This window comes from Hyla sarda, chromosome 12 (genome assembly GCF_029499605.1).
Source record: "Hyla sarda isolate aHylSar1 chromosome 12, aHylSar1.hap1, whole genome shotgun sequence".
Lineage (NCBI taxonomy): Eukaryota > Metazoa > Chordata > Amphibia > Anura > Hylidae > Hyla > Hyla sarda.
This window is the reverse complement of record NC_079200.1, coordinates 67,112,584-67,140,192: the sequence shown is the minus strand read 5'-3', so window position 1 is coordinate 67,140,192 and position 27,609 is coordinate 67,112,584. Positions and strand designations below refer to the sequence as shown.

The 27,609-nt window shown below is 44.4% G+C and overlaps 1 protein-coding gene across 15 annotated transcripts in view; it reads left to right on the top strand.

Moving 5' to 3' along the window:
- TPD52L2 (TPD52 like 2) overlaps positions 1 to 27,609 on the top strand; it is a 63,576-nt gene that overhangs the window by 6,121 nt on the left and 29,846 nt on the right. For 11 of the 15 annotated variants that reach the window (XM_056548445.1, XM_056548444.1, XM_056548437.1 and 8 more), the window contains exon 1: positions 9,387 to 9,487. The exons of 1 other annotated variant lie outside the window; for it this stretch is intronic. In XM_056548445.1, the coding sequence (XP_056404420.1) occupies positions 9,394 to 9,487 (94 nt within the window). In that variant the 5' untranslated portion in view covers positions 9,387 to 9,393. Of the gene's footprint in view, positions 1 to 9,386; positions 9,488 to 17,818; positions 17,956 to 18,184; positions 18,210 to 27,609 lie in introns of those variants that run through there. 3 more of the 15 variants (XM_056548442.1, XM_056548446.1, XM_056548443.1) reach the window with 3 other exon arrangements.

The window sequence follows — 27,609 nt, the reverse complement described above, 5'->3', positions numbered from 1 at the left end:
CACAGCAGCCGGACCTGTGCAGCTAAACAGGTGCCTGGACATGGCATCTCATCTAATGCGATATCATCTAGACATATAGGGAAATATAGAAGTGCACATTGGAGCATCTGGAAGCCCCATGTCCTGGCGTCAGGGGCACTTGACTAGGTTTGTGTATCTCCTGCCTTTGTCTCTGTCTACTTCACCTTTCTATATCTGGATATTATCTGTAGCCTTGTTCTTTTGTCCTTCCTCCGCTCCCTTTCCCCCTCCTCCCCCCATAGACAGACACCAGCTAATTGCATTACTCCCCCATCTTTGTGCAGGCAGAGTGCTTAGTGATTGTGACTGGCGGCTCTTCAGGGGTTAATTCATCTCCCATTTCTACCTTCCCCCATTCTCTTCCCCTCTCTGACCTTTCTACTAATATCTTTCCTCTCTCTCTCCTCCCCACCCCCTTCTTATCTCTCCCTGGGGCTGTTTCCCCCCCTTTCTTTCCCTACCAGCCTCCCCTCCCATCCTCATGCCTTGGTTTCTATTCCTGGTTTAGCTTTCAGAACTGACCCCTTCCCTTTGCTGCCAAACCCGCAGTTTTCATAGCAGGTGGGGGTATGGGGGTGGGGGTTATAACGCCAAACATTCAGTGGTAATAGTGGTAGTGGTGGGTGGGGGATTGGCATTAGTGAGAGCTGCAAACATCACGTACTTTCCCCCAGCACAGCAGATGCCTCCTTGGCACTGCCATCTCAAGCAGTGTAAAGGTGTCTCTGCAGCTCTGTGCTACATTCCTGTTTTACACATATGTTCCTGCACAAAACCCAGTAAAAACCAGGTCAACTATGCTGGACGATACTGGGAGTCAGCCGCAAGAAATTCTGCATTTTATATTAAAGCTCATCAGCTATGATCAAGGGGGGGGGGATCGGGGGGCTGTATATAGGGGTGGTGGGGTCGACAAAATCAATCCTTATAGTTAATTGGATTCTTCCAAATTTAGCTTATTTCATCATAAAGCCTAAATGCGTCCAAGTTGTAACAGACCCTAATATGTTCTGTTCATCTGTTCTTGTCCTCAAAGTGTCATCATGTCCATGATGTCCTTCTTCCCCAAGTGTCAGTGTGTTCTTGCACCCCAAGTGTCAGCACATCTTTGTCCACAAGGTGTCAGTCAACCTGTCCTTCTCCCCCAAGTGTCAGCGCGTCCTTGTCTCCGGTATCTGTGTCCTTGTCCCCAAAATGTGATCATGTTCTTGTCCCCTAAGTGTCAACAACTCCTTCCTCCCCATGTCTTAGCATGTCCTTTAGCAGGGCCAATGATTCCTTCTACCCCAGGTGTCAACTCATCCTTGAAGGAGAATCTAGTTGGTTGATAATCGCCAATCATGTTTTAAGACTGTTTTATAGATCGGATATTCACAGGCTGGCAAGTCAACTTTCATCTTTCTATATAGCTAACTTTCATATATTTTCTTCCGAGGAAGCATTGTTTAGCCTTTAAAACTAATTTTTCCTATTGCACCTAGGTGTCTCCCTACTTGTCCAGAGCATATTTCCCCCTATCTCTTATACAGACTTTGGACTCCTGCTGGGCTGGCAGAAGTCCAAAATCAGGAAATGCTAAGGGGGGGGGGGGGGGGGTACAGCCTTATGAAAACATAGCTCTATCTCATACTGAACTGCTCTGGGCTGTGTGTAGCAGAGTGAGGGAGGAAGTTCTCCCCTGTATGGCTTCAGATGATGTCACACCTGCTGGGGAACGCCCCCTTCCCAGTCTGTGAATCTGACTGAGACTGAGCAGAAAATACAGAGCAACATCAAGGTAGAAAACTAAAAAATAATAAAAATAAAGGCAGGGGGTGGTTTATCATGATGGGGGCAGTGACCTGGGAGGATTATAAAATTTAACAAGATCATGAGAGGTACTCTTTAAGACTCCCTATGCCAGCCTGGAGTTTTCTCCAAGGAGACAAATTACTTCTTTAGACCTTAATTCGCCAAGTGTCAGCATGCCATTGTCCTCTACCCCAAGTGTCAGCATGTCCTTATTATTTTGAACAAAATCCCACCCCTTGTTTTTTTTTATCAGGGTCCTGTGCATTTACTGGACATTACAAGTGTCAGCATGTGCCCTGTTCTGGGTCCTCATTCTGTTAGTTGAGGCTAGTCCTACATACAAACATAAGCATTTAGCCAACAGCTATCTCCCCCAACCTTTCTATAAGCATGCACGCTCAGCCTGCCCGAGAGTGAGTCAGGATACTGCCAGGCTCCTAAACAGAACTAAGGATTTAATCTAACATGCCTATTGATAACCATAATTCAATGTAAATTTGATCATTCAAGGGGTATTCCAGGCAAAAACTTTTTTCTATATATCAACTGGCTCCGGAAATTTAAACAGATTTGTAAATTACTTCTATTAAAAAATCTTAATCCTTCCAATAGTTATTAGCTTCTGAAATTTTCTGTCTAACTGCTCAATGATGATGTCACGTCCCGAGAGCTTTGCATGATGGGAGAATATCCCCATAGGAACTGCACAGCTCCTGGGATGTGAGTCATCAGAAAGCAGTTAGACAGAAAACAGCAACTCAACTTCAGAAGCTAATAACTATTGGAAGGATTAAGATTTTTTAATAGAAGTAATTTACAAATCTATTTAACTTTCCGGAGCCAGTTGATATATATATAAAAAAAAAAGTTTTGGCCTGGAATACCCCTTTAAGTAATAGAGTAGAAATGGTAAAGTCCGATGAGGTAACCATAATTTTGTTGTAAGCATGACCAATTTTCATCATTATTTAATAAAACCTATTATATGTGTATTGAGCTCTGAGTTAGTACTGTAAATGAAGATGGATGAGCCTCACATATAGTAGGTGTAGGTTTATAGCATTTAACTCCTTCCCCTCCCGGTATACATTACCACTGCCGGAGTGGGGACGCACTTTGGCTGTTGTAGGTGGTGGGGGTGGTGCGGGCTTTGCCCTTTGTTCTGCAATAGGGGGGGGAGGCACACCTGGAGGGAGGGGAACAGGTCAGGAATTCTCAGGGTCAAAGGAGGATTTGTACCTCCAGGACGTGGAAGGGGGAGGTGGGTCGGGCCTGAACACTAAGAAATAAAGACTTCATTCAGTCATATTTAGGAGCAGAATATAGATAGTGCTTGACATAATGTACTGTGTTGCCCAGTATAGCATGGCCCATGATGTGGACTAATGGATTGAGGTGTCAATAGGAGACTGCACAGCCTATACAGGGTCTAAATAATCTTGATTTTGACCAACTAAGGGTCTATTCACATGGCAGAATTTCCGCTTGCGTAATGCCGCCTCAAATTAAAGCCCATAGACTTCTATGGGATTCCGCACTCCCATTCAAACTTCCCATTCAAGCGGAAATTCAGAAGTGTGAATGGGAGTGCGGAATCCCATAGATGTCTATGGGCTTTAATTTGAGGCGGCATTACGCAAGCGGAAATTCTGCCATGTGAATAGACCCTCAGGGTTTTGAAGACCAAGATGGGGGTTATATAGAGTATACATGATCAGGACAAGGTCTTCAATTACTGAGAGTAGATGATCAGCATATGGTCACATGGTGCCAGGTATAGAGATATGTTAGGGGCAGTGGCTGGATATTATTAGGAAGAGGGTCTTAAATTACTAGGTGACCATGATTAGGGTGGGTAAGTAAAAGGTGCAGTTGATCATAACAAGGTTACACTTTGTAGATGTGCATGAGAAGGTCAGTCTGTGCCGAGTGTAGAGGGTCACAATAGGGTCCCACAGTGGTATGTGTAGACAGTCATACCGGACACAAGTGTAGTTAGTCATGACATGATGCCAGATTTAGATGGTCATGGCAGGGTCACATCGCGGCGGGGGTAGATAGTCATGACTCGATGCATGCATAGATGGCTACAACAAGGTCAAATGGTGGTGGGTGCAGATGGTCAAGACAAGGTCATGTGGTGCATGGTGTGGTCACGACAGGGGAATATGCTTGCGGATGTAGATGATTGTGACAGGTTACATAGTTACATAGTTACATAGTTAGTACGGTCGAAAAAAGACATATGTCCATCAAGTTCAACCAGGGAATTAAGGGGTAGGGGTGTGGCGCGATATTGGGGAAGGGATGAGATTTTATATTTCTTCATAAGCATTAATCTTATTTTGTTCCAGGAATGTATCTAATCCTGTTTTAAAGCTGTTAATTGTTCCTGCTGTGACCAGTTCCTGAGGTAGACTGTTCCATAAGTTCACAGTTCTCATGGTAAAGAAGGCGTGTCGCCCCTTGAGACTAAACTTTTTCTTCTCCAGACGGAGGGAGTGCCCCCTCGTCCTTTGGGGGGGTTTAACCTGGAACAGTTTTTCTCCATATTTTTTGTATGGGCCATTAATATACTTATATACGTTTATCATATCCCCCCTTAAATGTCTCTTCTCAAGACTAAACAATTGTAACTCCTTTAATCGCTCCTCATAGCTAAGATGTTCCATTCCCCATATTAGTTTAGTCGCGCGTCTCTGCACCCTTTCCAACTCCGCAGTGTCCCTTTTATGGACAGGTGCCCAAAACTGAACAGCATATTCCAGGTGAGGCCGTACCAATGCTTTATAAAGGGGGAGTATTATGTCCCTGTCCCTTGAGTCCATGCCTCTTTTGATACATGACAATATCCTGCCGGCTTTGGAAGCAGCAGCCTGACATTGCATGCTATTCTGTAGTCTGTGATCTACAAGTACACCCAGATCCTTCTCTACCAGTGACTCTGCCAGTTTAATCCCCCCTAAGACATACGAGGTCACAAGCTGGTAATTGTAGATATTCATAAAAAGAATCAAGCGATGCTAGGTGCAGACAGTCACGGTAGGGTCACATAATACCAGGCATAGATGGTCATGGCAGGGTCACATGGAGGCAGGTGTAGATGGTCAAGGCAGAGCCACAAGGCAGCAGATGCAGATTGTCCAGTCAGGGTCATGTGGTGGGTATAGGGCTGATGGTCACAACAGGGAGTGACGGCACTATGAATTCATAATTAGTATCCTATTTGCTGAATACCATGTACAAAGCAGAACAGCACATAATCCCCACTGAATGGGTTAATGCAGGTATACAGCCCTCTAGTATGGAGAAGTGAGGGGACAGAGAAGAGGAACTCACCACGACCCACCTGTTGCCAGTCTTTTAAGGATGCTAGAAAAGGGAAGGCTGTATTTCTATTAGACCATGTGGACCGGAACACTGGGCCCAGCAAAACCCCAAAGAGGAACAACCTATTCCCATTCTGCTGCAAACCCCCACTGTCCCCTCCCCCTATACCTGGTAACCGGAACTTATATTTCCCATTATATAAGAAGACCAGAGAGACACAGGATGATGACAATTCCTGCTTCAGAGATTAGAGTGTCAGCTCTTCTGCAGTGGTCTATGCTTAAAGGGGTACTCCGGTGGAAAATATTTTTTTTAAATCAACTGGTGCCAGAAAGTTAAACAGATTTTTAAATTACTTCTATTTAAAAATCTTAATCCTTCCAGTACTTTTCAGCTGCTGTATACTACAGAGGAAGTTCTTATTTTTTATTTTTTTTCCTTTCTGTCTGACCAACAGTGCTCTCTGCTGACACCTATGTCTGTGTCAGGAACTGTCTAGAGTAGGAGAAAATCCCCATGGCAAACCTTTCCAGATATGGACAGAGGTGTCAGCAGAGAGCACTGTGGTCAGACAGAAATTTCAACAAGAAAAGAACTTCCTCTGGAGCATGCATCAGCCGATAAGTACTGGAAGGATTAAGATTTTTTTAAATAGAAATAATTTACAAATCTGTATAACTTTCTGGCACCAGTTGATTTAAAAAAAAAAAAAATTCCACTGGAGTACCCCTTTAAAGGGGTACTCCGCCCCTAGCATCTTATCCCCTATCCAAAGGATAGGGGATAAGATGTTAGATCGCCGCGGTCCCGCTGCTGGGGACCCCGGGGATCGCTGCTGCAGCACCCCGCTATCATTACTGCACAGAGCGAGTTTGCTCTGTGCGTAATGACTGGCGATACAGGGGCCGGAGCAGCGTGACGTCATGACTCCGCCCCTCATGACATCACGGCCCGTCCCCTTAATGCAAGTCTATGGCAGGGGGCGTGACGACCGCCACGCCCCCTCCCATAGACTTGTATTTACGGGGGCGGACCGTGACGTCACGAGGGGCGGAGCCGTGACGTCACGAGGGGCGGAGCCGTGACGTAACGATGCTCCGGCCCCTGTATCGCCCGTCATTATGTGCAGAGCGATCTCGCTCTGCGCAGTAATGATAGCGGGGTGCTGCAGCAGCGATCCCCGGGGTCCCCAGCAGCGGGACCTCGGCGATCTGACATCTTATCCCCTATCCTTTGAATAGGAGATAAGATGTCTAGGGGTGGAGTACCCCTTTAAGTACCCCAGTCAAAAGCTGTCATGGCTCAATGGGAGTTGCAGGTTTTTTTTTAACATTGTTTTGTCAGGCATGCTAAGAGTTGTAGTTTTGCAACAGCTGGAGAGCCACAGTTTGGGGAAGACTGAAATAGATGATAGGGACCAGGCCAGATCTGATTGTGATCTGATTGTGTGTGTGTACAATGCTTGTCTTCATCAGCTGACACCCAAAGATAATTTGTAATCTTACAAAGCAATCTATCAGGACCAGAAGTTACTATATGTTAGTCACATGCTGACACTTGAAATGAATCCGTCCACAAGCAGAGATGTGACAAGGGACATTGGATAGTTGTTGTCAGGCCATTCTCTTTGCTCTGACTCTCTCTAGTGGTTAAGGATGGTATATTCCAAGACAGATTGGAGCTACTGATAAAGTGCTGCCCCCAGAGGAAGCCTCCGCTATGGAAAAATTCCAGAAACAGCCTTGGATTCAGCAAGTATGTAGTCAGGACATTCTAAGGCTACACAGCAGAACTTCATGTCATCTCGCTGAATTAACAGAAACAGGAGCGACAGGAAAGACTTGATAAATGTCATTTGTGTGGCCAAAAGGGGAGATGATAAAGAAGCAACAAAGATTAAAGGGGTTATCCAGGAAAAAATTTTTTTTTATATATATCAACTGGCTCCAGAAAGTTAAACAGATTTGTATATTACTTCTATTAAAAAATCTTAATCTTTCCAGTAGTTATCAGCTGCTGAAGTTGAATTGTTCTTTTCTGGCTGACAACAGTGCTCTCTCTGCTGACACCTCTGTCCATGTCAGGAACTGTCCAGAGTAGGAGCAAATCCCCATAGCAAACTTCTAATGCTTTGGACAGTTCATGAGACAAGCAGAGGTGTCAACAAAAAGAAAAGAACAACTCAACTTCAGCAGCTGTTAACTACTAGAAGGATTAAGATTTTATAAATAGAAGTGATTTACAAATCTGTTTAACTTTCTGGAGCCAGTTGATATATATATATATATATATATATATATTTAAAAAAAAATTTTTTTTTACCTGGAATACCCCTTTAAACAATTTAAGCACAATAAAAGGCCTTTCTGGTTTTAATGCAGAAAACATTAACAAAGGCAAGTCAAGAAGTTCTGCAACTTTCAAACACACAGTGCATTCGGAATGTTTTCCAACACTTACTTTATTCACACTTTGTTATGTTGAGGTCTTATGCTAAATTAAAAAAATTAAATTATGCAAATGTATTAATAAGGGTAAACTAAAATTTGCAAGCATCATTGGTGATCCGGTGGCCCAATCGGCCACAGACTGCCTAAAAAAAGCCATACCTAGATCTGTCACTGACCCCAAAAACTGAAATGAGAAAAAACAAACACAGTAACAACAAAAAAGTATTACAGGTACAGCGTTTTATATTTCACGGTTGACTCCCAGCTAAATATGGCCATTGTTCTCAGCATAAAAAGATTGCAGTATTTTTCTAATGAAACTATGCGTGACAACAGCCTTAAAGGGGTTATCCAGGAAAAAACTTTTTTTAATATATCAACTGGCTCCAGAAAGTTAAACAGATTTGTAAATTACTTCTATTAAAAAATCTTAATCCTTTCAGTACTTATGAGCTTCTGAAGTTTAGGTTGTTCTTTTCTGTCTAAGTAATCTCTGATGACACGTGTCTCGGGAACCGCCCAGTTTAGAAGAGGTTTTCTATGGGAATTTGCTTCTAAACTGGGCATTTCCCGAGACACATGTCATCAGAGATCACTTAGACAGAAAAGAACAACCTTAACTTCAGAAGCTCATAAGTACTGAAAGGATTAAGATTTTTTAATATAAGTAATTTACAAATCTGTTTAACTTTCTGGAACCAGTTGATATATATAAAAAAAAGTTTTTTCCTGGAATACACCTTTAAGTAATTTCCTTTATTCTTCCATTATTACCTCAAAAATGTATCTTCTAACTCTCCCATGCATAACTATGTGAAATATGTGTACATAATGTATTGTATGACGCCACTATAACACCAAGAACAAAAACCCTATTTCAGTTTAATACGTCTCCTCCCTAAGCTTTAGATACAGCCTCTGGACATGGAGAAGAAACATCCAGATACAGAAACTTTATAGTAAAGGCAGAAATGTAAAAGGGTAGAACAGACTATGGGGGAGATTTATCAAAACCTGCGCAGAGAAAGAGAGGTGCAGTTGCCCATAGCAACCAATCAGATTGCTTCTTTCATTTATAAAGAGGCCTGTGGGGGGGGAAAAAAAAGAAGCAATCTTATTGGTTGCTATGGGCAACTGCACCTCTTTTCCTCTGCAAGGTTTTGATAAATCTTCCCCCTATGGCTATTTTTGGATGATTTTACAGGTGAAAGAAATGAAACAAATGACTGTGCGTAAACACCTATGTTTACACAGTGGGGGAGATTTATCAAAACTTGTGTAGAGAAAAAGTGGTTGATTCTTTCATATATATTTTTTTTACAGGCCTCATTAAAAATTAAAGAAACAATCTGGTTGTCATGGGCAACTGCAGCAATCTTCCTCAACACAGGTTTTGATAAATCTCCCCCTAGGTGTGCGCAGCCTTTTGGCTGTATGCACTGCTGTGTTTTGGGCTACAGCTAAATCTGTAGCCCAAAGAAGTGCCAAAAAATTTACTTACCGTATATACTCGAGTATAAGCAGAGTTTTTCAGCACAATTTTTCGTGCTGAAAACGCCCCCTCAGCTTATACTCTGAGCTGGTCCAGGACATCTATGCTGCAGGGACCGTCCGGTGGGGATGGTTAGTCGTTGCGGGCTGTCCATTTTCAATGGGGGGACCTCTTCTCCCCCCTTCGGCCCCGGAGTAGTGACGTTGTCTTGACGACGACGCGCATGAACGTCCCTGTGCGTCATTGTCAAGGCAACGTCACTACTCCGGGGTCGGGGCCGAAGCGAGGAGAAGAGGCCCCCCAGTAAAAATGGACAGCCCACAACGACTAAACATCCTCACCGGACGGTCCCTGCAGCATAGATGTCCCGGACCAGCTCACCCTAACGTCCCGCCGAGGGGAGGTGAGTACAAAACAAAAGGGGGGGGCTGGATGATGACGAAGGCCGCAGTGGTCTTCAACCTGCGGACCTCCAGAGGTTTCAAAACTACAACTCCCAGCATGCCTGGACAGCCAATGGCTGTCCGGGCATGCTGGGAGTTGTAGTTTTGCAACATCTGGAAATTTGCAGGTTGAAGACCACTGATGAAGGGATTGACAGGCGGTAATGATGAAGGGGGGGGATGATGACGGGGGTCTGGATGATGACATGGGGGATGATGTATTTGCCACCCTAGGCTTATAGTCGAGTCAATAACTTTTCCTGGGTTTTTGGGGTAAAATTAGGGGCCTCAGCTTATATTCGGGTCGGCTTATACTCAAGTATATATGGTATTTGTGTACAAAGAGATGCCTTTCTATTGGATTCAACAGAATTTAATGGCAAAATAAGGAATCTATCAGGATCATTGGGGGGGGGGGGGGGAATTTATCAAAACATGTGCAGAATGAGCAAATGATCAACTTTTCTTCTGCACAGGATACATCTCCCTCAGTCCTTGTGAACATGTTTTGTCAGCCCAGTGTTCCCCAACCTGTGGCTTTCGAGCTATCCATCCACATTTTTCTCCATGCCCTGATCCATCCCCTTTATTCAGTATACAGTGGTCCCTCAACATACAATGATAACCCGTTCCAAATGGACCATCGTTTGTTGAAACCATCGTATGTTGAGGGATCCGTGCAATGTAAAGTATGGGACAGTGGTCTACAACCTGCAGACCTCCAGATGTTGCAAAACTACAATACCCAGCATGCCCAGACAGCCCTTGGCTGTCCGGGCATGCTGGGAGTTGTAGTTTTGCAACATCTGGAGGTCCGCCGGTTGAAGACCACTGGTAGAGGAAGTTGTACTCACCTGTCCCCGCCGCTCCGGACCATCACTGCTGCCCTGGATGTCGCCCTCCATTGCTGTCGCCGTGTCCCCGGGGTGTCCCCGACGCTCCAGCAAGGCCTCTGCTTCCCCGGCATCTTCTCTCTCCGTCGCCGCCATCACGTCGTTACGCACGCCGCTCCTATTGGATGACGGGACGGCGTGCACAGCAACGTGATGACGACGATGGAGAGCACCGGCGATGCAGGGGATCCCGAAGAGGACGCGCAGGAGCCCCAAGGACAAGTAGGAGACCATCACCGGAGCACACGGGGCACCATAAACGGCTATCCGATGGCAGCTGAAGCAGTCTGCGCTGCCGGATAGCCGTTTATGCGATGGCCCCGACATACAAAAGCATCGTATGTTGATGCTGCCTTCAACATGCGAGAAGCCATCCCATGTTGAAATTATCGTATGTCGGGGCCATCGTAGGTCGGGGGGGGGGGGGTAACTGTGTATATATATATATATATATATATATATATATATATATATATACATTCCCTTTATGCATTGCATATATATAGAAAAAGGAAAGATGGATGATGCACAGTGATGTGGTGGTTTATTCACCCATGCAATACAGGTAATGCGACGTTTTGACTTGCACAGAGGTCTTTCTCTCTCTCTCTATATATATATACAGTAACCCCCCGACCTACGATGGCCCCGACATATGATAAAATCGACATACGATGGCCTCTCAGAGGCCATCGTATGTCGATGTCAGCATCGACATACGATGCTTTTATATGTCGGGGCCATCGCATTAACTGCTATCCGACAGCGCAAAATGCTTAAGCTGCTGTCGGATAGCAGTGTAATGTGCCCCAGCAGGTTCACTTACCTATTCCCGATGCTCCGGGTCCACTTCGCGATCCTCCGGTGTCTTGCGCATCTTCTCCAGGGTCCGGGCCTCGTTTTCCAGCGTCGTTATTACGTCACTACGCACGCCGCGCCGGCGCAGCAGCGTAATAATGTCAAACTTGATCGCCGTGTCTAAAACGAAAGTAAACATTGCCAGTTTGTTCAGTGGTGCTGTTCGAGACCGCCGCAGTGCATCCTGAACAGCTTGAAGGACACGAGGAGGATCCCTACCTGCCTCCTCGCTGTCTCGCCAAATGACTGCTCTGTGCCTGAGATCCAGGCAGGAGCAGTCAAGCCGCAGAAATACAGATCAGTGCAATGCTATGGCATAGCAGTGAACAGTTTAAGAGATCAGTGTATGCAATGTTATAGCCCCCTATGGGAGCTATAACACTGCAAAAACAAAAAGTGGGAAAAAAAAAGATAATTGAACCCCTCCCCTAATAAAAGTTTGAATCACCCCCCTTTTCCCATTTAAAAATATAAAAGTGTAAATAAAAATATATGTGGTATCGCCACGTGCGTAAATGTCTGAACTATAAAAATATATTGTTAATTAAACTGCACGGTCAATGGCGTACACGAAAAAATAAATTCCAAAGTCAGAAATAGCGTATTTTGGTCACTTTTTATATTATGAAAAAATGAATCAAAAGTGATCAAAATGTCCGATCAATACAAACTGCTAAAAACTTCAGATCACGGCGCAAAAAATAAGCCCTCATACCGCCCCATACACAGAAAAATAAAAAAGTTATAGGGGTCAGAAGATGACAATTTTAAACGTATCAATTTTCCTGCATGTAGTTATGATTTTTTCCAGAAGTGCGACAAAATCAAATCTATATAAGTAGGAGATCATTTTAACCTCTTAAGGACCCCGTAGTGAGTTGGTCCCGGCGGCTACTGAAAGCCGGGACCCTGGGCTAATAGCGTGCGGCACTGATCATTGTGCCGCATGCTATTAACCCTTTAGATGCGGCGTTCAAAGTTGATTCTAAAGTAACAAAAATACACTCCCTGCAGCTCAGTCGGGCTCATCGGGACCATCGGGTGAAATCACGATCAGCTAGAACGCAAGCGGATGGTCCGTTACCTGCCTCTGGAGTGTCCGATCGGCGATTGCTCCAAGCCTGAAATCCGGGCTTGAGCAATCGACCGCCGATAACGCTGATCATTGCTGTGTTTTTTTTTCTTCTTCTTTATTAATATACGTATACATAATTACATTCCATCAAATACGGCAAACAAAAGAAAGAGAAAGACAATACTGCGTCATTTAACCTAATTGCAGCACATACCCTGCTAAACTTCTTTGCTTTATATACCGTATTTTTCGGCGTATAAGACGCACTTTTTCTTCCCCAAAACTGGGGGGGAGGGGGGGAAGTTGATGCGTCTGATACGGCAAATACACATTAAAACCCTGTCATATCACGGCGGTCCCTGCGGTCCCTGCGGCCATCAACGGCCGGGACCCGCGGCTAATACAGGACATCACCGATAGCGGTGATGCCCTGTATTAACCCTTCAGACGCGGCGATCAAAGCTGACCGCCGCGTCTGAAGGGAAAGTGAAACTAACCCGGCTGCTCAGTCGGGCTGTTTGGGACCGCCGCGGTGAAATCGTGGCATCCCAAACAGCTTACAGGACACCGGGAGGGACCTTACCTGCCTCCTCAGTGTCCGATCGGCAAATGACTGCTCCGTGCCGGGATCGCCTGCATGGCCGTCGCTCTCCTTCGTCGTCGCGCACACCGTCCCGTCATCCAATAGGAGCGGCGTGTGTAGCGACGTGATGACGGAGAGAAAGGAACCCGGGCAGCAGAGACATTCCGGAGCGACGGGGACACCCCAGGGACGCGGCGACAGCGATGGAGGGCGACATCCAGGGCAGCGGTGACGGGTCCAGAGCGGCGGGGACACATGAGTATTACCTCCTATACCAGTGGTCTTCAACCACGGACCTCCAGATGTTACAAAATTTCAACTCCTGGCATGCCCGGACAGCCGTTGGCTGTCCGGGCATGCCAGGAGTTGTAGTTTTTCAACATCTAGAGGTCTGCAGGTTGAAGATCACTGTCCTATACTTTACATTGTATTTGGTTCAGAATATTTTTTTTCTAGATTTTCCTCCTTTAAAATTGGGTGCGTCTTATATGGCGAAAAATATACCGTATAAATATACCGTATATCGTCTATGGATACTGGAAGCCTGTGCTAGCATTTCTCCTGCGGTGTTGTTATCAGTGTGTGAAGAGTGGGAGAAGAGGGTTGCATTGACAATCCAACACAATGGGCAGCACATTGAATACATTTTATAAGTGGTAAGAAACTTGTAAATAACTCATGAAAGAATAAAGTTACGTTAAAACCAAGTACATCATTGTTTTTCTTGTGAAATTCCCAATAAGTTTGATGTGTCACATGACCATCTTCCTATTGAAAAAACAAAAGTTGGATTCAAAATGGCCGACTTCAAAATGGCCGCCATGGTCACCACCCATCTTGAAAAGTTTCCCCCTCACATATACTAATGTGCCACAAACAGTAAGTTAATATCACCAACCATTCCCATTTTATTAAGGTGTATCCATATAAATGGCCCACCCTGTATTACGGCGACATTTTCTCCTGTTACTACTTGTGAAAATGAAAAATTTGGGGTAACCCCAGCATTTTAGTGTAAAAAATAAAGTTTTTCTTTTTCACATCCCACTTTAATGAACATTTATCAAACACCTGTGGGATGTTAAGGCTCACTGTACCCCTTGTTACATCCCTAGAGGGGTGTAGTTTCCAAGATAGTATGAAATGTGTGTTTTTGTTTTTTTTTGCTGTTCTGGCACCATAAGGGCTTCCTAAATGCGACATGTCCCCCCCCATTTCAGCAAAATTTGCAAATGTGACTCCTTCTCTTCTGAGCATTCTAGTGCGCCCGCAGTGCAGTCGACGTCCACACATGGGGTATTTCCATAAAAATGGGGCTACAAATTTTGGAGGGCATTTTCTCCTATTACCTCTAGTAAAAATGTAAGATTTGGGGGAAAAAAATGTATTTTAGTAAAAAAAAATTCTAATAATAATTAATTTACACATCCAAAGTCGTCAAACACCCATGGGGTGTTAAGGCTCATTGTACCCCTTGTTACATTTCTTGAGGGGTGTAGTTTCCAAAATAGTATGCCATGTGTTATTTTTATTTTTTTTGCTGCTCTGGCACCTTTAACGGGCTTCTTAAATGTGACATGCCCCCCAAAAAAACATTTCAGAAAAACTTACTCCCATTGTCGCTCCTTCCCTTCTGAGCCTTGTAGTGCACCCACAGAGCACTTTACATCCACATATGAGGTATTTCCTTACTCAAGAGAAATTGGGTTACACATTTTAGGAAGATTTCTCTCCTTTTACCCCTTGTAAAAATTCAAAAACTGGGTCTACAAGAACATGCGAGTGTAAAAAATTAAGATTTTGAATTTTCTCCTTGACTTTGCTGCTATTCCTGTGAAACACCTAAAAGGTTAAAAAATGTTTTGAATTTAAATTTGAATACTTTGACGGGTGCAGTTTTTATAATGGGGTCATTTGTGGGGTATTTCTAATATAAAGGTTCTTCAAATCCACTTCAAAACTGAACTGGTCCCTGAAAAATTTTGATCTTGAAAATTTGGGGACAAATTGGAAAACTGCTGCTGAACTTTGAAGTCCTCTGATGTCTTCCAAAAGTAAAAACATGTCAACTATATGATGCAAACATAAAGGAGAAATATTGTATATGTGAATCAATATATAATTTCTTTGGAATATCCATTTTCCTTACAAGCAGAGAGCTTCAAAGTTTTAAAAAAATGCTATTTTTTATTTTTTTTTAATCAAATTTTTGAATTTTTCACCAAGAAATGATGCAAGTATTGACGAACATTTACCACTAACATAAAGTAGAATATTAAGTACAAAAGGAGCCTTATTGGTGAAACGTTGGGTGAGGGTGGTCTGGTGCGCTTGTGTCACTTTGTCTCTTGGTAACTATACCTGTATATTTTGTTATTTCTGCTTGGTGCTCTATGCTGTGACGATACCACTTTATTATTAGGATACCTATTTCACTGTTCAGGTTACTAACATGTTTTTTGCGGGGGTCTAAGTTTGTTTATTTCCCTCCATGATCACTTATATCATTATTTCCCTTTGGGCATTTCTTTAGGTGTCATTTTTTATATTATGTGAGTCACACCTACAGTAGCATTTGAGCCCCACCCGACCACCCCCTATTTTTCGGTGCCCCTGTGGCTGCGGATCTTCAGCTGTGTCTGCAGTTATATATGCATTTTACTTGTGTTTAAATGTATGTCTTTTTAATTTTGTATTTATGTGTCAATAAAATTTTGCTATTTTGTTATTATGGATCTGTATATGCTCCTTTTTTCATGTACTTAATATGTTTTAGGAGTAGGATCCACGCACTTTTTTCAGGGTTCATAGTGTTTATGAAAAGTAGAATATGTCACGAAAAAACTAAAGGTAAAAGCATCCCAGAGTTATTAATGCTTAAAGTGACAGTGGTCAGATGTGCAAAAAATGCCAAGGTCCTTAAAGGGGTACTCCGCCCCTAGACATCTTATCCCCTATCCAAAGGATAGGGGATAAGATGTCAGATCGCCGCGGTCCCGCTGCTGGGGACCTCTGGGATCCCCGCTGCGGCACCGCGCTATCATTACAGCACAGAGCGAGTTCGCTCTGCATGTAATGATGGGCAGTACAGGGGCCGGAGCATCGTTACGTCACGGCTCCGCCCCTCGTGATGTCACGGCCCACCCCTTTCAATACAAGTCTATGGGAGGGGGCGTGGCGGTCATCACGCCCCCTCCCATAGACTTGCATTAAGGGGACAAGCCGTGATGTCACGAGGGGCGGCGCCATGATGTCACGCTGCTCCGTCCCCCGTATCGCCCGTCAATATGCACAGAGCGAACTCGCTCTGGGCTGTAATGATAGCGCGGTGCCGCAGCGGGGATCCCGGGGCTCCCCAGCAGCGGGACCGCGGCGATCTGACATCTTATCCCCTATCCTTTGGATAGGGGATAAGATGTCTAGGGGCGGAGTACCCCTTTAAGGTGAAAATGGGCTTGGTCCTTAAGGGGTTAAAGTGAAAATGGGCTAAGTCCCTAAGGGGTTAATAGAAGTAATTTTTATTTTTCAACTGTAAATTTTTATTAAAGAGTTCATAGACAAAAATTCAGAAACAAAGAAAACAAGCGAGTAATATCACAGGGGCCGGAGCCCAATAGTTTCAGCAGAATGTAACAAAATCACAGGGGCCGGAGCCCAATAACAATAATCAAAACAGAAAGTAAAAAACAAGCAAAAAGTAGGGCCTAGACAGGCTGATTAAGACACTGACAAATTGGAGACGGCCTCCGGTACAAAACTATGAGGCTTCCATAACCGCAACAGCTAACAATAAGTGGCTCACATACGTGGGCTACCACGCACCACCAAACACAGACAACTCAATAAGATCCACAAACAAGGGAGTGGGGGGGAGGAAGAACAAACAATGGCACACAAAGACAAACACAGAACAGCCACAAAAGGGGGAAAGAGAGAAGAGGGAGAAAGAAAGGGAATGGAGAAGGGAGAGAAAAATGAGAAAGAGGAAGATCTTAAACTCCCTGTCATGCAAGGGAATGCCAGTGATGTCCGGGTCCCTCCTAATCATGGCGGCCAAAGGATCAATGCAAAGGGCAAAGACCAAGGGGGACAGTGGACAACCCTGGCGAGTACCATTCAGCAGCGGGGAGGTTGGAAAGGGAGCATGAGAAAGTTTAAGTGATGCAGTAGGTGAAGAGTAGAGACCCCGCAGTGCAGTTAGAAAATTGCCCGTGATACCAAATTTCTGAAGGATGGCAAAAAGAAATGGCCACCCCAGTCTATCAAACACCTTTTCGGCATCCAAGCTAAGGAGTAGCGCCTGTAATAGAAGTCATTTACAAATCTGTTTTGAGCATTGAGTTCCGAACGCTATGTGTGGGCTTCCGTGTTAACGCCTGCCCCCTCAATGAAAGTCTATGGGAAGGGGCGTGAGGGGCAGGATGTGATGTCACATGACAGGGCGTGACGTCATGAGGGGGCGGCCGTGAACACAGAAGCCTGCACACAGCGTTCGTAAATGTTTGTCAATGTTCCGGACGCTGGGTAGCGGAGTAAACCTTTAACTTTCTGGCATCAGTTGATTTTAAAAAAAAATATTCCACTGGAGTACCCCTTTAAGGGGGTAGGACATGCTCCCTGTTGTAGTTTTACAACAGCTGAAAACACACTGGTTGGTAAACACTGGGGTTGCCTGTTTAGTGAGGGAATGACTGATTCCTAACTACATACAGGTGCCTGAAGTATTTTTATGGGTTGACAGTTGTCAGATCTATAAAATATGTTATAAGGATATCCTTGCTTTGTGAGTTCCGTACAGTAATGACGCACAATATATTGGTCGACCTTAAAAATAATTAGCAACTACAAAACTGCAAGACTGCCACTGATACAACTAACCAACATAATGGCGTCTTCCTTTCCTGTTTGGCGACATCGCTCCGGCGTGACGTCATACATACGCGACAGTTTCGTAAAGTAGCCCCGCCCAGACTTGGAAACAACTTCCGGTCAACGAAGCTATGGATCCCGGCGGGCAGGGTGAGGAGAGAGAGGGTTTGGGGGTGTTCTGTGGGGTGTTGTGGGCCGTCTGGCCGGGTTCCTAACCTAGATTAGGGGGGGGGGGGGGCATTGCTCGGTACCGTGCCCTGAGGGGGGCACTGTGTCATATTGGAGATGGCGATGTTGGAGTCGGTATAACAGGAGCTGTCAGAGTGCGCTGTCAGGCGGGGAGGGGCCCCGGGTGCAGTCACTATTACACTGCGTATGGTTATCATTCTCATCAATGCGTGGGGGTGAGGAGGTGTCATTGGATTTGGGGGGTCAGTGTTATTAATTGGGTGTTGTGTATCATGTGACATTGTATTAGGGGCGCTAAAACCGTCATGTAGCTTTGAATAGCAGTTGGATGGGGAGTCAGTGTCACATGACATTGAATAAGGCTTGGTATCATGTGACATTAATTGGGTGCTGTCACTATGTCGTATAACATTAGATTTGGTGGCGGGGGGGTTGCTGTCAGTGTATCATCTGACATTAGATGTAGGAATCAGTGTGTCACATGACATTGAATGGGGCTCAGTGTGTCACATGACATTGGGGCTCAGTGTGTCACATGACATTGGGGCTCAGTGTGTCACATGACATTGGGGCTCAGTGTGTCACATGACATTGGGGCTCAGTGTGTCACATGACATTGGGGCTCAGTGTGTCACATGACATTGGGGCTCAGTGTGTCACATGACATTGGGGCTCAGTGTGTCACATGACATTGAGGGGGGATGTCAGCATGTCATGTGATGTTGAATGAGGCTCGGTATGTGACATGACGATAGATGGGTGGTGATGGTGTGTCATGTGACATTAGATTTGGGGGGGGGGGGGTGCAGGTGTGTCACATTACATTGATATTGGGTGGGGCTGTCATTGGGTCAAATTGCTGCATACGTTGTCCTGTACCCCATCTACAGGATCCACCAACAAATATCTGCTGTGTAACTGGGATGTCTAACTTACAAAACCCCATCCTGTAAAGGGGTACGCCGATGGAAAACTTTTTTTTTTTTTTTTACATCAACTGGTGCCAGAAAGTTTAAACAGATTTGTAAATTACTTCTATAAAAAAAAAAATCTTTATCCTTCCAGTACTTATTAGCTGCTGAATACTACAGAGGAATTTCTTTTCTTTTTGGAACACAGAGCTCTCTGCTCACATCACAAGCACAGTGCTCTCTGCTGACACCTCTGTCCAGAGTAGGAGAAAATCCCCATAGATAACATATGCTGCTCTGGACAGTTCCTAAAATGGACAGAGATGTCAGCAGAGAGCTCTGTGTTCCAAACAAAAAATAATTTCCTCTGTGGTATTCAGCAGCTAATAAGTACTGGAAGGATTAAGATTTTATTTTTTAATACAAGTAATTTACAAATCTGTTTAAATTTCTGGCATCAGTTGATTACAATTTTTTTTTCTCCCACCGGAGTACCCCTTTAAGTACCATTGAGAATTGCTAGTCCCTAACACTGGAAGACCCAGTGCCTTACATGGACAGCCTACTGACTTAAAAAAGAAGCAGGGAATGCGAACACTTACTGTGTAATTTTCCCCCAGATTAGAGCTGGCTGATGGGGGTCACATCCCACAGTGAGACATGTGATCATATTATCTTTGCCCCCCCCCCCAGTAAAAAGCACTGTTCAAAGTGGACTACCCCTCTAAATTGTAGCTGGATCCAACATCCAGTGGGAGTCGTAGGCTTCCAGTCTGGCAGATCTGCTGGGAGGTTGATCAGTCTATTAATGTGACACAGTGGCCTGGTATGGTGCTTACTTTAGGAGGGTGTTGCTGCACTACGTTGGGGTGTGGTTCCATGGGGCTTGGAGTTCTCACACCTCTGTGGCCATGTTATCTCAAAGTAGTATTGATGGTATCACAGCAGGAAGCTGTCAGCTGGACTGTTCAAGGCGTTCTAAGGGGTGATGAAGCATTACACATTGGGCTGCCTAATACAGACATAGGGGATGCTATAAAGAGAGACTGCAAAAGAACCTCTGGAGCAGACTATGCGCTTTAAAGGGCACTCTCATTAAAACTAATTTTTGCTATTGCACTCCTTATGGTAAATGAAAGCTATTTCTAATATACTTTGTTTAAAAAAAAGTCCGAACACAGGAAGTGCCGCCTGGAGAGCTGAGGGGGGGGGGGGGGGGTTGTCCAGCCTCATCCAATCATAGCTCCTCTCACACATAACTGCCATATGCTGTTGGCTGGACACCCCAACCTCCCCCCCCCCCCCCCCCCCCCCCTCAGCACTCCAGGCGGCACTTCCTGTGTTCGGACTTTGGTCCAAAGTCTGTGTATGAGTTGGGGTAAAATGTGCTCTTGAGCTTTTTTAAGCACAAGTAAAACATTTTTTTTAAACAAAGTATATTAGAAATATCTTTCATTTACCATAAGGAGTGCAATAGCAAAAATTAGTTTTAATGAGAGTTACCCTTTAATGGATTAGTCCAGAAACAAACATTATTCATTCTTGTTAAGCTTCCATTATCTGGTTTTCATTCGATTTCAGTAAATAATGTGTTTCGGGGGGCTTGTCCCTTCATTTAAATTAGCATCTGATGAAGAGACAAGCTCCCCGAAGTGTGTTATTACCGAAATCCGATAAAAAAAAAAAAAAAAAAAAAAAAAAAATATATATATATATATATATATATATATATATATATATATATATATATATATATATATATATATATATTTTTTTTTTTTTTCTGGAATAATCTACTGGAAGGGCAGCACCTGCTGATTCTTTTGCAGCAGTCTTTCCCAACCAGCTTTCCTCCAGCTGTTGCAAAACTACAACTCCCAGCATTCCCGGACAGCCAAAGGCTGTCCGGGCATGCTGGGAGTTGTAGATTTGCAACAGCTGGAGGCGCCCTGGTTGGGAAACACTGCACTACAGGATGAGATTGTTCCTCTTCCTGTAACCTTCAGCTTGGCAGCATCCTTCCGGCAGAGTACCCCAATAAGCGGAGTAATGTTCACATTGACTTGTGCTCTAAGCTGGTGAGCCAATTACTTGTGCACTTGAGAATACACAATGGCTCGTTCTTTATTCCCTTTTTTTTTCACCCTATATACAGGTATAGCGGATCCTAATCATTAGCAGCTCCAATCTATTAAAGGGGTACTCCCCTGGAAAACATTTTATTTTTTTATCAACTTGTGCCAGAAAGTTAAACAGAATTGTAAATTACTTCTATTTAAAAATGTTAAGCCTTCCAGTACTTATCAGTACTTATCAGTACTTAAATGTTAATCCTTCCAGTACTTATGCTCCACAGGAAGTTCTTTTATTTTTGAATTGCCTTTCTGTCTGACCACAGTGCTCTCTGCTGACACCTCTGTACATTTTAGGAACTGTCCAGAGCAAGAGAGGTTTTCTGTGGGGATTTTCTCCTGCTCTGGACAGTTCCTAAAATGGACAGAGGAGTCAGCAGAGAGCACTGTGGTCAGACAGAAAGAGAAAAACTTCCCCTTAAACGTACATCAGCTGATAAGTACTGGAAGGGTTAAGGTTTTTAAATAGAAGTAATTTACAAATCTGTGTAACTTTTTGGCACCAGTTGATTGAATTTCCCCCCCCCCCCCCCAATGGAGTACCCCTTTAACCTAGCATTCCCTTATATCAGTGTTACCAATTTTGTCAGGGTATGCTGGGAGTTGAGGGGGAAAACAAACAAACACTATGGACTGCAATTGTTAGGCTATGTTCAGATGGCAGAAATTCTGCAGAGATGCAGAATTTCACTGCCACATTAATTTGGCCAGATTTCTGCATCTATGCAGAATTTCTGCATGCATTCTATAGAAATATACAGAGCACAATTAAAAGTTCTTTCATTTTATTGAAAAAAGTTTAAACTTTGTGCGGAATCCATGCAAATTGGACAAGACTTTTAATTTTCCGGAACACAGAATTAGAAATTTTAGCTGCAGAACATCCACAGCAAGAATTCTGCAATGTGAATGGGACTGCGGAATTCCTTTGGAGATACTAGACTATAAACACATGCTGACTTTCCCTGCAGATTACAATGCAAAAATCCATGTGGAAATTCTGCCGTGTGAACATAGCCTTACTGTAGTCTGTAGGGCATGGAGACCCGCAGGTTACGGACCGCCACTCTATGAAGTGCAACTGTTGCTGTTAACTGTCAGGGCATGCTGGAGGTTGTAGTTTTACTACAGACTGGGGACCAAGGGGGAGATTTATCATAACCAGTGTACTTCTTTCATTTTATTTCCCAGGACTCTTTAAAAATGAAAGTGATCTGATCGGTTGCTATGGGCAACTGCGCCACTCTTCCTCTACACTGGTTATGATAAATCTCCCCCTTGGTCCCCAGTCTGTAGTAAAACTACAACCTCCAGCATGCCCTGACAGTTAACAGCAACAGTTGCACTTGATAGAGTGGTGGTCCGTAACACTGGTTATGATAAATGTCTATGGAGTGCAACCTAATACATGGACATGCAGCATCCTCCAGAACAGTAGATGCTCTTTGGCTCTGTACTGTAGAATGAAGGACCTGAACATTAGACCCTCATCTATTAACTTTGGATTTCCTTATGGCAGTAATCCCCAATACTACAACTCCCAACATGCCGTGACATCTGTATTTCTACACATGCCTTGCTTATGAGGAAAACTAGTGGCAGAATCTTTGGTAACCATATTGGTTATCAACTAGTTTAAGCCACTGGATGTGTTATGCCCAATGAATCATGTTCAGATACTTGTTTTTTATATATGACAGGGAAATGCTTTTTTGCTGCCCCTGGGTGAGCGGATCATCACTAGATTAATTTGCCCTCATTAGATTTCAGCAGATGGGATGTACGTAGAGATTTAGTAAATGCACTGGATTAAAATGATTGCTCCTGTGAGGTCCCGGACAGAGGATCCCGGTGTACGAAGGGTTGCTGTGCCACTATCACAACCATCTGGCCCCATAAAAACATCTATATCCATGGCCTTACAGGACTAGGAGTGAATTGGAAATGCTGCCCAGTAATCTAGAGTTTGCCCACTACTGGCTGTGGGTTAAGCAGGGAGGCAGAGACTGTCTATATTAATACTTGGGGTGTAGGATAATGACACACTGACACTTGGGGTACAGGATAATGACACACTGACACTTGGGGTACAGGATAATGACACTGACACTTGGGGTACAGGATAATGACATTGACACTCGGGGTACAGGAGGATGGCACGCTGACACTTGGGGTACAGGACACTAACATATGAGGGCTATTTTAGGACACGCTAAAGGAGAACTGTGGCGCAACACTTAATTTCCCCTGTGCCCGGGCTGCAAAAAGGAAAAAAGAACCTTTAACTCGCCTTCCTACGTTCCCCCATTGCGCCGATATCGGTGTCCCGGTCCTCCGGTGCTGGTCTGCTTCTTGGGCTCGGTGACTCATACTGCGCTCAGCTTATCACCGGCTTCATTTATGTCCCGCCTCCGCCGGTGATAGGCTGAGTGCACTGTCATGTAAGGAGTCTGGGCAGCAGGGAGAAGGCAGGGCCCAGGCTTCTTACATGACAGTGCACTCAGCCTATCACCGGCGGAGGCGGGACATAAATGAAGCCGGTGATACGCTGAGCGCAGTATGGGTCACAGAGCCTAAGAAGCAGACCAGCACCGGAGGACCGGGACACCGATATCGGGGCAACATAGGAAGGTGAGTTAAAGTGTTTTTTTTTTTTTTTTTTTTTTTTTAATACAGCCCGGGCACAGGGGAAATGTAAAGTGTGGCACCACAGTTCTCCATTAAGGATATATGAACATGATAATTCTTTCTGCGGACACAGAATTTCCATGTCGGAAACATCTGTCACTGAAATTCTGCCATGTGCACAGAGCAGCAGAATCCTGTTGAATTCAATAGGACTCTGCTGCAGCGGAATTTGCCTGATGGTTACATAGTTCATAAGGCTGAAAAAAAGTCCAACCTATATCCCCACCCTTACTAAGCCACTGGAAATGTTATTTCTCAATGACATACGTTCAGGTCATTCTTCCGGGTAATAGACATTAGCACAAATTGACTCCATTAGAAGGAAGTGTTCTGGTATCTCGTAAGTAACTACATCCGCTGTAATGGGCTGTCCTCTGCAGTTTCTCTTGGATGAGTAAACATCTAGTCTGTTGCTTTTTCACACGCTATGTCAGTGTTTCCCAAGCATGGTGCCTCCAGCTGTTGCCAAACTGCATCTTCCAGCATTCTGGGAGTTGTAGTTTGGCAACAGCTGGAGGCACCCTGGTTGGGAAACACTGCACTATATAATCTTCTGCAGCTTCTTGGGGACATGCTAAGTATCTGTGTGGACTTCATGGGTTACATCCCAGGCTCCAGCAGAAATGACTAAGGCCTTATGCACTTTGCATCATTAAAACTGAACCGTCAATAAGTCCTAGAAATGCTCAGTGAGGGCAGGGATTCTACTATCCAAGCTATGGCCTGTGTGCATATACATAGCATACGTGATCGCATATATATATATATATATATATATATATATATATATATATATATGTGACGGCTTGTGTGTCAGTGCAGGTCAGTATCTGCTTCCCTTTCAGTTCTCACTTCCTTGTTGTTTCCTCTGACATGAAACAAGCGGTGGGGGTCATGTATTAGAAGTCTCATTGTACCTTGCAAGCTTGTGTTGCTAGTCTTTTAGTCTCATGCCATAAATGGCCTATACACTTTTAATACTTGCACATGTAGTACTGGAAGGAAACCAGAAGGACGGGTCCAGTCTGTTGTTCTTGCTCACCATTTTTACGGTGCACATAAATAGTGTAATGGGATGATCCATACATTACTAAGGGTAACAACACATGGGCTGGAATGCAGCAGCCAACTACAACATAAGCTCGATCATGTTTCGGAAATAGTGGTGAAAAAATGGAACCGTCCATCAATGGCAGATAAAAATAGCAGAGACTTAAAGGGGTACTCTGCCCCTAGACCTCTTATTCCCTATCCAAAGGATAGGGGATAAGATGTCAGATCGCGGGGATCCCGCTGCTGGGGATCCCCGGGATCTCGGCTGCAGCACCCACCTCAACGGCTTCCGGCAACGCTGGAGGCTTCGGATCCCGACCATGTGAGTGGAAGAGCGTGACGTCACGCCCCGTCCCCTCAATGCAAGTCTATGGGAGGGGGCGTGACGGCAGTCACGCCCCCTCCCATAGACTTGCATTGAGGGGACGGGCGTGACGTCACACGAGGGCGGAGTCGTGACGTCACGCTCTTCCACTCGCGTGGTTGGGATCCGAAGCCTCCAGTATTGCCGGAAGCCGTAGAGGTGGGTGTTGCAGCCGAGATCCCGGGGGTCCCCAGCAGCGGGACCCCTGCGATCTGACATCTTATCCCCTATCCTAGATGTCTAGGGGCAGAGTCCCCCTTTAAGCTCACCCTTCTAGTCAGAAAAATTGCCCGGCCTGGTATGAACTAGCACCCGAAGAAATACTTGAAAAAAGTCCAGCGTAGATCTTCGTGCAATAGAAAACGTTTATTCAAGCGTAAAACCGAGACCACAGGGAAAAGTGACGCGTTTCAGCCGGATATACCAGCCTTGGTCATACACAGTGCAAACATAGCAAACATATAGCTTCTCTGGACAGTTCCTAAAATGGACAGAGGTGTCGGCAGAGAGCACTGTGGACAGACAGAAAATAAATCCGAAAAGAATGTCCTCTGTAGTACACAGCTGCTAATAGGTACTGGAAGGAATAAGATTTTTTAATAGAAGTAATTTACAAATCTGTTTCACTTTTTGGCAACAGTTGATTAAAAAAAAAAGAAAGAAAAAGTTTTCCTCCTGAGTACCCCCTGGTATATCCGGCTGAAACACGTCACTTTTCCCTGTGGTATCGGTTTTTGAATAAACGTTTTTCTATTGCACGAAGATCTGCTCTAGACTTTCTTCTTTTTTTCAAGTCCATCAATGGGTATGATGCCAATGTTTCTGAAAGACAAGTCTATCACAGACACGTAAGCTTCTGTTACGAGTTATCTTTGTCAGTGCCATAGTGAGTGAATAGAATAGCGTTGGAGCATATGCGCTACTGTTCAATTTACTTGGGATCAGTGGGGGTCCCAGCAAGTATAATCTTGTCCCCTTTAAAGAGTTCTTGTCAAGATCTTGTTAAATGTTATAATCCTCCCAGTTCACTGCCCCCAACATGATAAACCATCCCCTGCCTTTATTTTAATTATTTTTAGTTTTCCCTACCTTGATATTGTTCTGTATTTTATGCTCAGTCAGATTCACAGACTGGGAAGGGGCGTTCCCCAACAGTCGTGACATCATCTGAAGCCATACAGGGGAGAACTTCCTCCTTTACTCTGCTACACACAGCCCAGAGCAGTTCAGTGTGAGATGAGCTATGATTGGCCAAGGCTGCACCCCCCTTTCCTCTATCAGCATTTCCTGATTTTGGAGGCCAGCAGGAGTCCAAAGTCTGTGCAAAAGATGGGGGTAAATGTGATCTGGACAAGTAGGGAGACACCTAGTGGCAGCTTTTTTGTAAAAACGCAAATAAAACCTTTTGTTTAAAAAAAAAAAAAAAAAAAGTACATTAGAAAGATGTTTTTTATTTACCATAAGGAGTGCAATAGCAAAAATTTGTTTTAATGACAGTGCCTGTTTAAGCTAGATTTAGATGTAGACATGTTGGTAAGTTTCCAACATGCACTTGTTCTCAGTGTAAATGTCCTTGTTGTGGGTTTTCGATGTACAGTTCTATATTACAGCACTGATACAAATCTAAATGCCCTTTCTGTACTTAGAGGTATTTATTTTTCTCATTGATTTACATTCAACATTTGTGCTATTGTCTCATAAGTACAACATAAGGCAACCTAGGGTGACACATTTAGTGCCTATGGTCCATAATATAGAAGCTGAGGGACTTCATGTGCTTTGCTGTCTTTTATGTTGTTGTCCTGCCCTGCCATAACCTTGTTGATGTTGTTGTCATTCCTCTTGTGTAATCTTTAGGCTTGCCGTGTGTCCGGAGTTAGGTTTTCCTACAATTGCCTTTGTTCTGTGTCAGATCATCTGTAGGACGCTGCTGCGTGTTTGTGTAGGATGTGTCATTGAGGGAAATCTAAGTTTCTTGGTTGCATGGCATACATTGGCTCTCTGAAGATAGTTCTAATTATCGTGATCAAACCAGACGATGCTTTGTAAAGTAAGACGGTCTGCCAGGTATGCCGGCCATTTCCGGTTTGTGTGTGGGTTGCTCCCGGCCAAGAGACAATTTCCAAGTTCCACTGACTGCTGCCATCTATGGGTCTGGTAGAATTCACCACTTATTGGTCTTAGAGTTAGAATTTTAGTTTTTTCCATATACCACATATACTCGAGTATAAGCCGAGTTTTTCAGCACAATTTTTCGTGCTGAAAACGCCCCCCTCGGCTTATACTCGAGTGAACTCTCCGCCTGTCAATCCCTTCTCAGTGGTCTTCAACCTGCGGACCTCCAGATGTTGCAAAACTACAACTCCCAGCATGCCCGGACAGCCATTGGCTGTCCGGGCATGCTGGGAGTTGTAGTTTTGAAACTTCTGGAGGTCCGCTTGTTGAAGACTTTTGCGGCCTTCGTCAT